The 11,442-nt window shown below is 48.5% G+C and overlaps 1 protein-coding gene across 3 annotated transcripts in view; it reads left to right on the top strand.

Annotated features, from left to right (window-relative positions):
- The first annotated feature begins 4,608 nt into the window (after positions 1–4,608).
- COL12A1 (collagen type XII alpha 1 chain) overlaps positions 4,609–11,442 on the top strand; it is a 114,602-nt gene continuing 107,768 nt past the window's right edge. For all 3 annotated transcript variants that reach the window (XM_057304043.1, XM_057304041.1, XM_057304042.1), the window contains exons 1-2: positions 4,609–5,078; positions 8,159–8,266. In XM_057304043.1, coding sequence (XP_057160026.1) covers positions 8,194–8,266 — 73 coding nt within the window. In that variant the 5' untranslated portion in view covers positions 4,609–5,078; positions 8,159–8,193. The remainder of the gene's footprint in view (positions 5,079–8,158; positions 8,267–11,442) is intronic.

Here is an 11,442-nt window from a genome sequence, read left to right as displayed (position 1 = left end):
TTGGATTTAGGAACATTTCAGTCTGGGATTCAGTCCTCTTTGAATACCTGAGTGCCTGTGCTTCATAAATGGGGCTGAATGAAGTAAGTGTATAAAAACGCTTGCTCAAGTGAAGCCTTGGTCTGGTTACACTTTATCCTACACTGAAGCTCCAACTGGGGCCAATGAAACCTTCTATGATTTCATCACTATTGCATTTCAGTCTACTAGGTAGTGAGTTGGAAGGCCAAGACCAAATCCTGAAAAACAGGTTCCTGTGATTTTTCACACTTTCCAGCAACCTGAAAGTTTGTGTCAGTGCACACAAACCAACTGTCCACACACAGAGCAGTGGTCTGACTAGAAATTCTGGACCTTGTGCTACTCTGATGGCTATAAAATAAATGGATTCTAAGTCCCAAGGTGGTAAGGATGACTTGACCAATACTGAATCTGATCGATATGAGGTGACAAAGGGCTGCTTTCTTAACCCTTAAGTGAATGTCTTTCCTTAGTCTTTCACAGTTTGCTCAAGGAGGTCAGAGCTAACTGAATCATCAACTCCCACCAGCATTGGACTTCTATTACATTTGAATGGTTCATCCTAAAAGGATATTGTATTAGGATGCAGGGTTTTGTTTTGTTTTTTTTTTAAAGCTTTATAGCTTTCCACTCAACCACAACTTTTTGAGGTCACATGAGGTGACCTTGGGGAGGAGGATAACTATGATGCAGTTAATGTTTTCTGCTCCAAAGTTGCTCCCACTCTGACAGGGAGAGATTGTTTCAGGACAAGTGAGAGGTCTGGGTGAGGTGTGTGCAAGGCCTGTAGACTTCACGGAGATAGTTCTTTGTGAAGAAGCAGAGCCTGTCAAGAAGGCAGGAATGCAATATGTCCCCTCTTCCTAGCTTTAGGGATGGTTTTGGTCTCTGGATTCTTCAGCTTTGCTAGTGCAGAGAAGGGCAGTTGTCCACTGCTTCTCATTTTTAATGGGAAAACATTTCACAGCCATAAACTCTTCAGAGAGCCGAGGGGCCAGTGACGTTGCTCCAGGCGCCCCAGCTGCTGCCTGACAGAGTTTTGAGGGCAAGGCCTCATCTTAATATTCTCCATATCCAGTGCTGTGAGCTTGTGGCTGTACAGGCACATGGAAGGTGCTCATTAAGTGCATTTTGACTTAGTGCACAGCATTCTAAAGGAGAGGATTCAGATACACTGTTTTGATGTGACTTCTTGTTTCTTCAGATATACTGCCTCGCTGCCCCTGAGAATTCGGGTAGATAGAGTACCGCCTCCTCTCTTCACACCCTTACGTCAGAGGGCTTGTGAGGGCTTTCTTCACCCAAGGCCCCTAAAGTCCACTCTGGGTACAGCGCACACACAGCCCCCAGAACTGGACGAACAGTGAACCTTCACTGGGGTTCCTCTTCCCCCTCCCCACCAGGCACCTCAGCAAGCACCCTCATCCGTACCAGGAACGCTGACTAGGTTAACCCCAAGCAAACCAACGAGGAGGCCGCTTTTGCCTTTTTATAAATTAGGGACGACCTTGTAATCTGAATTCCTTCTTGAAAATAGCACCTCACCCTTTGTTTACCCCTGACCAGAGCCTTGCTGTGCAGACTTTAAGCAAAAATTTCCATAGGCGGCTAGTTAAAGGACACAAAGAAAGTTTATACCATCTTCTCACTTGTTCTGCCATCTTTTCGGTTCTCAGCCATTCCTGGGAATCAGACAGATGACACATTTTTTTAAAATCTCAGAACTCTCAACTTCTAGCTCTACGTCCTGTAACTTTGACCTCCGGCGCCAGCGCTCGCGCTGACCGCTAGATCGCGCTGTCGGACAAGGAATCTGAAGCTCCGGACCCGCCGGGAACCCCGGAGTCGGAGGGAGAAGAGGTGGGAGCAGAAGACAGGGAGAGTGAGCAGAGGGAGATTCCGGGGTATAAACCGAGGACGAAAAGCCACAGAGAGCAACCAGGCTGAATAAGTTCAGCCAGCTCTGCTTCAGTCGGTAAATATCAATTCGTTGCAAACATTAACGGATTCCAAGGGGGTGTCAGGAACTGGATGCACTACTAAAGGGGGCAGATTGGAAGAGGGTTTCCTTTTTTTTTTTTTTTTTAAACGCAGTTGCTTACTTAGCGTGCTAGAAGTCTAGCTTGCGTAAGGGCCCCCGGAGGCCAAACCGTGCTGATGTCGTGCTGGAAGGCCCCTGAGGAGCTCCTTTGGATACCCTTGAGTTGCACTCAGGTCCCCTGGGAAGGGGTGTGCTTGGGTTAGCTTGTGGATGTATGTCTGTGTACTCCCCGAACCAGTGTCCCTTCCTTCCTTTTCCTCTCATACGACTTTGGAAACATTGTGTAGAGATCCTTTTTTCGAGGGACGGGGCTGTTTTGAGGCCGGTGGTTTTGTTACAGAGCTTTGCAGCAATCATTTTCAAATGCATTGAATCTGTGAGCCACACTGCCTTAAAAGAGGATAGCCACGGGGGTTCCCAGGACGCCACTCTGTGTTGGAGAGCGGCGCTAAATGAGCGCTCTTGGGGCCCTCCGGCCCCCGGAAGAGGCACCCCACTTATCCCGGGCGGGTGACTGGCCGCTCAACTCCCGGGCTGATTGACACATGTGCAGTTCTGAGTCAAAGCAACAGGAGAGAACCCTTTTTAAAAGCAGTACTATCAACACCCGGAGTTACCCTGCTCCCCAGTCAATAACTTTCCCATCACAAATAAAAAACAACAAAACGTATGTAAAGAAAAACGCGCGCGCACACACGTGCACCCAAACACACACACCTGAGCTAAATGCAAGCCCCAGCCCGCCTTGGCTGGCGTGCAAGGCAACAGTTTTCCTTTTCTAGATAGTTGGGTGTCGGCTTCCCAAGGGGCGTCTCTGGTCGTTCAGGCCACTGTGCGGGCTAGGGCGTCTGCAGGGCGCGGCGCAGCGCGACCAGATGTCCGGCCGGCGGCTGCCGGGACTTATCTGCATTTCGGCTCTGTCCTTGAGTCTGCCACCAGCCCATGTGCGTGTGTAAAAAGGAATTTGAGTGAGGGTGCGGGTGGAGGGCTGGCCCGCGTGCGGAGGCTGGCTCTCCACCGGCTGGGGATAACAGTTCAGTGGTACCCGGCTGTTGACCTGGTTCTGCGTTGTACACGTCGGGTTATTCACGCCCAGGAAGCGCTCCCGCCCTGGGGGTTTGTGCCGGACACCCGGGTTGTGAGAGTTTGAAGGAGGGGGAGAATGTGCACTGTGCGCGTGTGTGGGCTCTTTGTGAGAGCTGCCCAGCTGGACTTCGAGTGGGCCGTGTGTGGCTCAGGGAATGTGCAGAGGTGGGGATTCCCATTTTTTTCCCGTTCTTTCCCTCCAGTCTTCTCTCTGGCTTCCTCTGGCTTTCGCTGGAGGCAGCTGTGAGTGGGGCAGAGTGGAGTGGGGGGCGGGGGGAGGGAGCTCAGCAAGTTCTTGTCATTCTAAAGCCAAGTTCAGAGGATATCGCACCTCTTGGAGGGAAGGCCCAATCTGCAGAAGTCAGATCAAATCGGGAAGAGAGGTTTACACTGGCGACAAAACCTCCGCTTTTACTATCGAGGGCGGTCAATTTCAGGAGCCTAGCTCCTGCGTTAGCCTCCGAGCCCCCTCCTTCATCCGGGTTGCTCAACCTTGCGGGGTAAACCTCTGGGCGTCAAGAGGCCAAAAGTGCGGAGCTTGTGCGGAGGGCACAAACACGGGTAATCTGAACCTCTCCTGGATCCTTTTTCTGATGCCACACTGTACGAGCCCCGCGCTTCCTCCCGTGCGTCCTCCTGGCAACCCTGAGTGCCAGGCTCGGTGCTCAGGGCCAAGGGGGTGGAGCCGAGGAGGGAGGCGGCGGTAGACACGAAAAGATGCTGGCAGAATGTCAGCCCCCATTTGGCCTCCGTCTCTTTGGCAGTTGGGGAAAACTTAATTTCATTCGTCTCCTTGACCCCGCGGGGTTTTAAGGGCAAAGTTTTGGTCCAAAGCTTCTGCCAGGGGTCATCTTATGCTCACGGTCTCTACCGTGATTGCAACTTGTTCTCTAGCGGCTTCTTGTTCTGAGGAGCCCTAGGTTTCATTGCGTCCCTCGCCCTCCCTCGGCTCAAATTAAGCCTCTCAGTTCCGTCCCAAAGCATCAGGGAAGCAAGACAGGACTGGGAAAGCCATCCCGTCGCTGAGCCCCGTGCGGGCTGCTGTACCGGTTTCCAATAGCCGCTCGGAGATTGAAAAAGACAGAAGGCGCGCCGCGTGCACAGACAGTTAGTTAATGGAAACCCTGTAAATCGGTTTTAAGTGCACCCAGGACGGAGGGGGAGAAAAGTGTAGGTGGTGATGATGGGGGATGGGGCTAGGGTGGAGTGGGGTCGGTCACACATTCTTGCAGTTCTAAATATAAGAGAGTCGCTTCCCTCCCTCCTATTGTTCTTAATTTAGGAAAAATAAATTCATTAAAGAAGATCTCAAGGATAGGGAAACCCGAGCTCTCCAGCACGCCCCAAGGGGAGGAGTGCGCGGCTTCCCTTGGCAGTGAACCCGACTGCGGCTGTCCCCCTCTTCGCTTCCTCCTCCCCCTCCCTGCATCCCTCCCCCCTCGCCGGCGGGGCACTGCTACTACGGGGATCGCCACCTCACGCCGAAGGAATGCTGGAAGTATGCACACGTTCCCAAAAGTAGACCTCCTTCACCGCCGGAGGAGCATACATCACCCCGTGGCAGCCGTCCACCTTTTCAGGCGTTTCGTAACCGAGTAAACTGAGAGCTGGGAACAGCCCTCTATTAAGTAGCCCGCGGCGCGGAGCCTCTTCCCACTCGACGAAGGCGAGCCGTCGCAGACGCGTCCGCGCGCGGGCAGCTGCGGTCCCGGGCAGTCTCCGCGGGTTCTGCCGCGTCTGCCGCTCCGCCTGGGATCCTCACCCTCTTTGCCTCCTCGGTGGCCCTGCCGCTGCCCAGCTCCCGGCAGCAGCCAGGTGCTCCTCGAGCGCGGCGCCAATTGCCTGGGCGTGCGGGGGTCACACCGAGCCCCGGCTTCTAGACGCCGGGAAGCCGCTGTCGCCGCCGCTACCTCGGTCACCACCGCCTCAGGTTGGTCCGGCTTCTAGCCATTTTCCCTTACCCCATACCTCACAAAGATAACTAAGGAAACTTGCTTCTAGCCGGTTCCTTGCTCTGCCCTAAGCCCTTAAGGATCGCGGACGAGAGCCGTTTGGACTCGTAAGAGTGGAGCTGTGCCCGAGTCTGACGGGTATCCTGCGGTTCTGTGATTCATTTTATCTTTGAGGGAGTAGGAATTGTAGCTTTTAAAAAGAGCTGTGCAGGGCGGCTGTGTATGTAAAACACCCTGTTCAGTGCTTCTGTTTGTAGAGGAATTTCATCTATAGATGCTGTCGGTTTCAATGAAGGGTGCCCCAGGTTCTGTGGCCACCTCGTTATCTCTTGGCTGTAGCTTTCCCGGGGGTGCGGTGTTGCAGCCCCGGCGCTGAGGAGGTATTTTAGTGACGCATGGCGCGGAATTCTTTGGAGCGCCGGCTGAGTGCTCTGCAGCTTGTCGAAGCTGCGCGGGTGTGTGTGGCATCTTGAGACAGATTCCTAGTCGAGTGTTCCGGCTCCTTCGCTTTGCAGAGCATCTGAGGTGGTGGGTTAATTCAGCTCTAGGAGACTGAGCCTTGGCAGACGTTCTCAACTTCTGGAGAAAGCTCCCCCTCCCTCCTGACCTCTTCCCTAGTGCATTGGTCGAGGCCCTACTCGGGGTCCGTGGAACCTTTGAAGTAGTTTCCATCCTAAATCCTACACAGTGTAAAGATCAGAGAGCTTGGGGGCGCCGGGTTCATTTATGGAGCGGAAACCCGAAGCCAGGGAGCAAAAAGTTACCCCAAATCGAGTGTCCTTAGGGAAAGTTGACCCATTCGGGGCGTTCCAGGACCCCTTTCCCCCCCTCCCACCTCAGCCTGGACTATGTGACCTAAAGTATGCTGGAGCACTGGGGAAGGATGGAGCAAGGAAGGAAAAGAGCGGTAAACTCGCCCTCGGCTAACTAATGTCAAGGTCGCAGTGGGTAAAAGAGGCGATAGGTGACTCGCAAGGAATCTGGAGGAACTCCGCGGGGTTGGGGGACGTGCAATTTTCTTTTTTGAAGCGCAATTTTCTTTTTTAACTGGACGCGGGAGTTAAAGAATTGGTCTTTTCCAGCGGGGTGGGGGAGGGGGCAAGTTGGTGGAAGGAGACCAATCCCTTAGGACCTCCCCCCGCACCCTCTCCTCCGCAACTGACTCATTTTCATTCATGAGGGTGAAGTGAGGGAATCCTCGCTGACACGTAGGGGCGGCCGCTTTCCGACATTTATGTCTGAGAATGTTCAATGAAGCATTGAGCTAAGCATTCACATAAATGTTTTGACTAAAAGGAGAGAAAACTTTTTTTTTTTCTTTTAAACATATGGACGGAATGACTGGCGGGCTGGTAGAACTGACTAGGTTCTGATACCCCGACGCAACAGGATTCATTCTTGCTTCTGAGTCAGGCAGCCAATAGGTGGCGCTCTAGACCCAGACAAAAGAGCTTCCACGGTACGGTTTTTATGCAGAGTTCAAGGTTAAAAAAAAAAGTCTGCACAGAGCTTTTTGATGGGTCGATTGTCAGCCTTTAACTTTTCGCGAGCACGACTGCCAACTGAGTTGGAAATTATTGTAGCAAAGTTAAGGCCAGCCGATGGGAACAATAGGCCAGTCTCACCTCCTGCTTTTCACTGATGGTAGAAGAAGGTTAGAAATGTCAAACAGCTGTTAATTAGGAAGAAAGAAATCGCTGGAGCCCTTGAATCTTCAGAGCAGCGCCAACATTTTAATCTTGGCTTCATAAAAAGGAGCTCTGGGCAATTTGGCACGCCTGCTCTTCAGACGTTTAAAATGCAATTTACACTCAGGCGAGGAAAGATGTCCTAATACATTTTGCCAATAATTTGGAAGGGCATGGTTGGAGCTTGTCAGTTTCTTTTCTCAAAGAGGGCTCGACCTTTGGCTCATTTTTGGATTCCCAAGCAGGACTTCATTTTTAAAGCGGCCTCGTATGTTGCCTTACAATAATTTATGTACTTCACAGTCAACTCTCTTCTTATGTTTTGCCCCTGGCAGCTTCCCAGTTCAGTTCATTGCTAGTAGCTTTTGTCTCTGGATTTGACCTCAGAATATTTTAGAAGATTCCCTTCTGCCAAGATAGATTAAGCACCTACTGTGTGCTGGGAGTCACAAAAGATGAATAAGACTCTTTGTCTTTAAGGAATTAATAACCTAGTTACAGAATCAGGAAAAATCAGAATAGAACATATTCTCCTGTGGAGCATATATACCTGTAATCTTCTGGAATCTGTAATCTTCTGGAATAAGTGAAGTGAAAATAAGTTAAATGAAAATATTGTTACTGAGAATTTTTATAAAAAATATCTTGGGAAAACAGACAAGAGTGTTTTTTGTCTCTTCTATAGCTTGTTTTTTTTTTTTTTTTTTTTTTTTTTTTTTTTTTTTTTAATGTATCTTAGAGTTGTTTTCCCCTCATCTTGGGTAAAGGATTTATCAGATGCGAAGACAAAGCAGCTAGCAGTAGGGTCAGGTTTCAGTTGGGCCTTACATATTTCTGTATAATCCATTTCAGATTTTAAAGAGCTGCATATTTGTAGGCAGAACAAAATGAAGAAAAAAAAAAGAGAAAAGGAGTTTATTATACTTTCCAAATTACCCAGAGACCACTAAAGTACAGTTACCTAAAGAGTTCAGCAGCTAGGAAAAAGCTGCCGGCCAAGTAAAATCCCCAGCTGGAAGAGACATTTAGTTGAGTCAGGGATAAAATGACCTCTGAATTAGCCATCACCAAGGCAGGATGAAGTCATGTGGGGCCTGGTAAGGCCGTCACCCGGGGATGCTAAGCAGGACCCACCTCCAGGAAAACAGGACCCTCTTTAAACTTGAAATCCCTCCTAGTGCCATGATTAAACTGTGATAGATGAACTTGACTTCCAGGGCTCCACAATAGGCCCATTCTATGCTAGGCTGGGCCCTGCGGATATTAAGGCAGATCTGGTCGGGTCCTGGCCCGGGTCCAGCCTCCAGTTCTAACCTGGTTCCAGGCCTGCCCCGACCCGGTTTTGATACGGTCACTGCTTCCTCCCGCAGATCCCTTCATGTGGCTGTGAGCTCGGAGGCCGAGCATGCGGACCAGGCTTCCCCCAGCGCTTGCCGCCCTGGGCGCGGCCCTGCTCCTGTCTTCCATTGAGGCAGAAGGTAAAACGCTCTTCCTTCCCCCTCTCTCAGTGACAATGCAGAATTCTAGAAAGGAAAAAGCAAACGATCTTGCCACTGTTGCTTGCTCTGTTTTCCCTGTACTTCGTGTTTTCTCCGGATGTTTCTCTACTCTAAGAGAAACGCTCCCTTCTCCTGAGGTCTGTCCATTTTCCAGCACTCAGGTCCAGCTCTTTCGTATTCTGCTTAATCCATTCCGTACAGTGCTGTGTGGTCTCCTTGCGCTTATCCCTGCGGTGTGCTGTCCACACTGCCACCTACACTGCTGCCTTCCGAGAGGACCAGCCGTCCGGGAGGGGGCGACAGCTGCACCCGGCTCTACGAACAGGACGCGTCCTGGTGCTTCCCGGGAGCCCCGGAACGCGGGCGCGCTCGCTCGCGTGGCTGTTCACCATCTGGCTCGGGGCTGCGACCTCGGGGACGGCATGAAATAAAGGACTCCAACAGTGCCGGCTCTGCGCCTCTGCGTGTTTTGTGGGGAGCTCAGTCGTTTAGGCGCACGGTGCAGGAGAATGAGGTGGCAGCCAAACCGCTTAGGGGGTGGGTGGCAAGCAGAGATCCGGACCCCGAATGTGTTCTCGTGGCCCGGGGTCACTGCTGTCCCTGTTTGGTTTGCGGGGCTCGGAGGAACGTGGCTCAGGCCCAGCCCCGCGCAGACTCACTGCACCAAGGTTTCCAACCCAGGAAGCAAGTGGGCACCCCGCAAGCCAGGCTCTCCGTCCCTCCCACTTCCCTCTCGCATGAGACCCGAGTGGTGTCTGTCAGGGGCTGGGACATGCATGGGTGGCGTGATCCCCAGGTCTGCAAAAGGGCTCCGCCATGTAGAAAATGAAGGACCTTTGCGAGATTTTCAACCTCACCTTATTCTTTTTGTTGTGTGCACTTGATGCCCTAATTTCTCAGTATTTATTTAAAAAGTTATTTCTGTGTATTAACCTAGTGAGCGCTTCTGTGTTCCCTCAAGTATCATTCGACAACTAGAGTTACTGTTCTGCAAGGTAAATCGGGTAATGCAGTAACAGACATCTTATTTTATTTTTCCCCCAATAAAAATGCCCCGGATAGAGTTAAGGGAGAAATGCGAGGGGCAGCTGTGGGAGTGCCGGGGTGGGTGGTACCTTTTTAGAGGTTGTGGGAAAGGAGAGCTGTTTCATGACAACACTGAGATTTTTAAAAACTTTCTGTTGTGCTTGATTTTCCACTTCAGGACGGCAGGTACCAAAAACAAACAAACAAACAAAAAAAACAAAATGAAGATTAGGAAAAACAGAGAGGCTCCACAATTTGTGGCCTGCTTAGAAAAGTGACAGAAACTTGCTGCTCTTCTTCTCTGACCACTCCTGTGCGAATGCCCAGGATTTCAGAGTGGCCTCTGTGAAGTAATAGTCAGACAAGGTGGCCTCTAATGTTCCTCTCTGTGTCGTTGTTAGGAAGGAATTTTATTTGAGGAGCTTCTGGAAGCCCTACTAAAGATATTTTTAGATAATTCACTGAAGTGGCCTATTTATTGCTCATTAAGGAAATAGTTATTTGAAAATCAGAAAGATTTGAGAATTCCTAGGAAAAGAATCAGGTTGGAAATGATGTAAGTGGAAAAAAAAATCAATTCTCAATTGGATAATGGCTGGTTAGCAAAGTGCAGTTAAAAAGAACATTTTAACATTGTGTGTCAACTATACAGCAGTAGTAGAAAGAAGAGAACATTTTACTGTCTACATTACCGATTATTTCCGTATTTCTCACATTTTATCTTTTCAATCTGGCGCAGCTCTTACTTTTGCTTTCTTCAGCTGTGTCTTTTTTGTCTCCCACCTCCTTAGGGTTAGCATTTAATAATTATATTTTAATGGGATTTTTGTTTTTTGGCCTTATTCTCTAGTTTGCTACTGTCAAAAAGAAATATATCGTAAGCCACAAAAGCAAGCCACATGTGTAACTTGAAATTTTCTGGTTGCCGCATTAAAAAATGAAAAAGAAACAGGAAACATTACTCTTTATAGTATATTTAACCTAACCCACCATATCCATCGTGTTATCACTTCAACATGTAATCAATATAAACATTTTTACTGCGATATTTTACAATTTTGTAGTAAGTCTTTGAAATTCGGTGTGTATTTTACACTTGCAGTGTGTTTCATTTTGAACTGGCCACATTTCAAGTGCTTGATAGCCCCATGTGGCTGGTGGTTCCCATATTGGACAGCACAGTTTGGGTGATCACTACCAACTAAGTAATCCCACGAGCTTGTGAAGGGCCAACAAAATTTGTGGCCACGGCCTTTCTGGGGACAGAAAGAAAATTTCTTGGAAACATTGGGGGGCATTTCAAAATTTCAACTGGCACCCCTGTGTCCTTATAGATCACCTAATTTTCTCATTTGCAAATGGGAAAATGAGGAAGAGAGGCTGAATAACTCAGTCAGCCAATGTGGTTATTCGAGGACAAGGTACAGATGCGGAGGTTTTCTCGTCCTGCTTTAGTACTAGTTTGCCTACACTGTGCTTCTTGCTTGAAAACTGGTCAACCATGAAAGAACACATTTTGTAATGTGTACAGAATAATCCATCACTTGTTTAAAATATCAACTTTTTATTTTTGGTATCTTATAAACACAAATGAAATGAATATATCATGGCAAAGATCATTAAACTTACATTAGCTTTGGATGGAAGGTATAAATTAATGTTGATAGCATAGAGTAAAGCCACTCTTTGCATACTTTTAAAGGTCTCTGATGGTGGAGTAGTATCCTTTCCAGTGTTATCACAAAGATCAGACTAAAAGGTCTTATTAGTTCATCAAGATGATATTTTGGTAGTATGTTTTGGTTTCTCTTTAACATATTTTATATGTTACCAAAACTTATTAGACTATTCTCCTATCTGTCCATCTTTCCATCCACCCATTCATCTCTGCATGGTTGGTAAACTTCCTTTTGGTTGCCATAATGAAAAAATTGTTTTATAAAATACATATCAAGATAGATACTTAAGATTAAAAAAAAAAGTGTGTAAAGTTAATTTGTCAAATTCTATCTATACCTGAACTGGAAATATCTGAATACCACATATTTATTATTGAACAGGCATCAAATAATGTTTTTTATAGAGTAGAAAAATATGTAGGTATATAGGCACCAATGTACAAATATTGC

Source organism: Ursus arctos, unplaced genomic scaffold (assembly GCF_023065955.2).
Source record: "Ursus arctos isolate Adak ecotype North America unplaced genomic scaffold, UrsArc2.0 scaffold_29, whole genome shotgun sequence".
Classification (NCBI taxonomy): domain Eukaryota; kingdom Metazoa; phylum Chordata; class Mammalia; order Carnivora; family Ursidae; genus Ursus; species Ursus arctos.
This window is presented reverse-complemented; position numbering and strand designations above follow the sequence as displayed.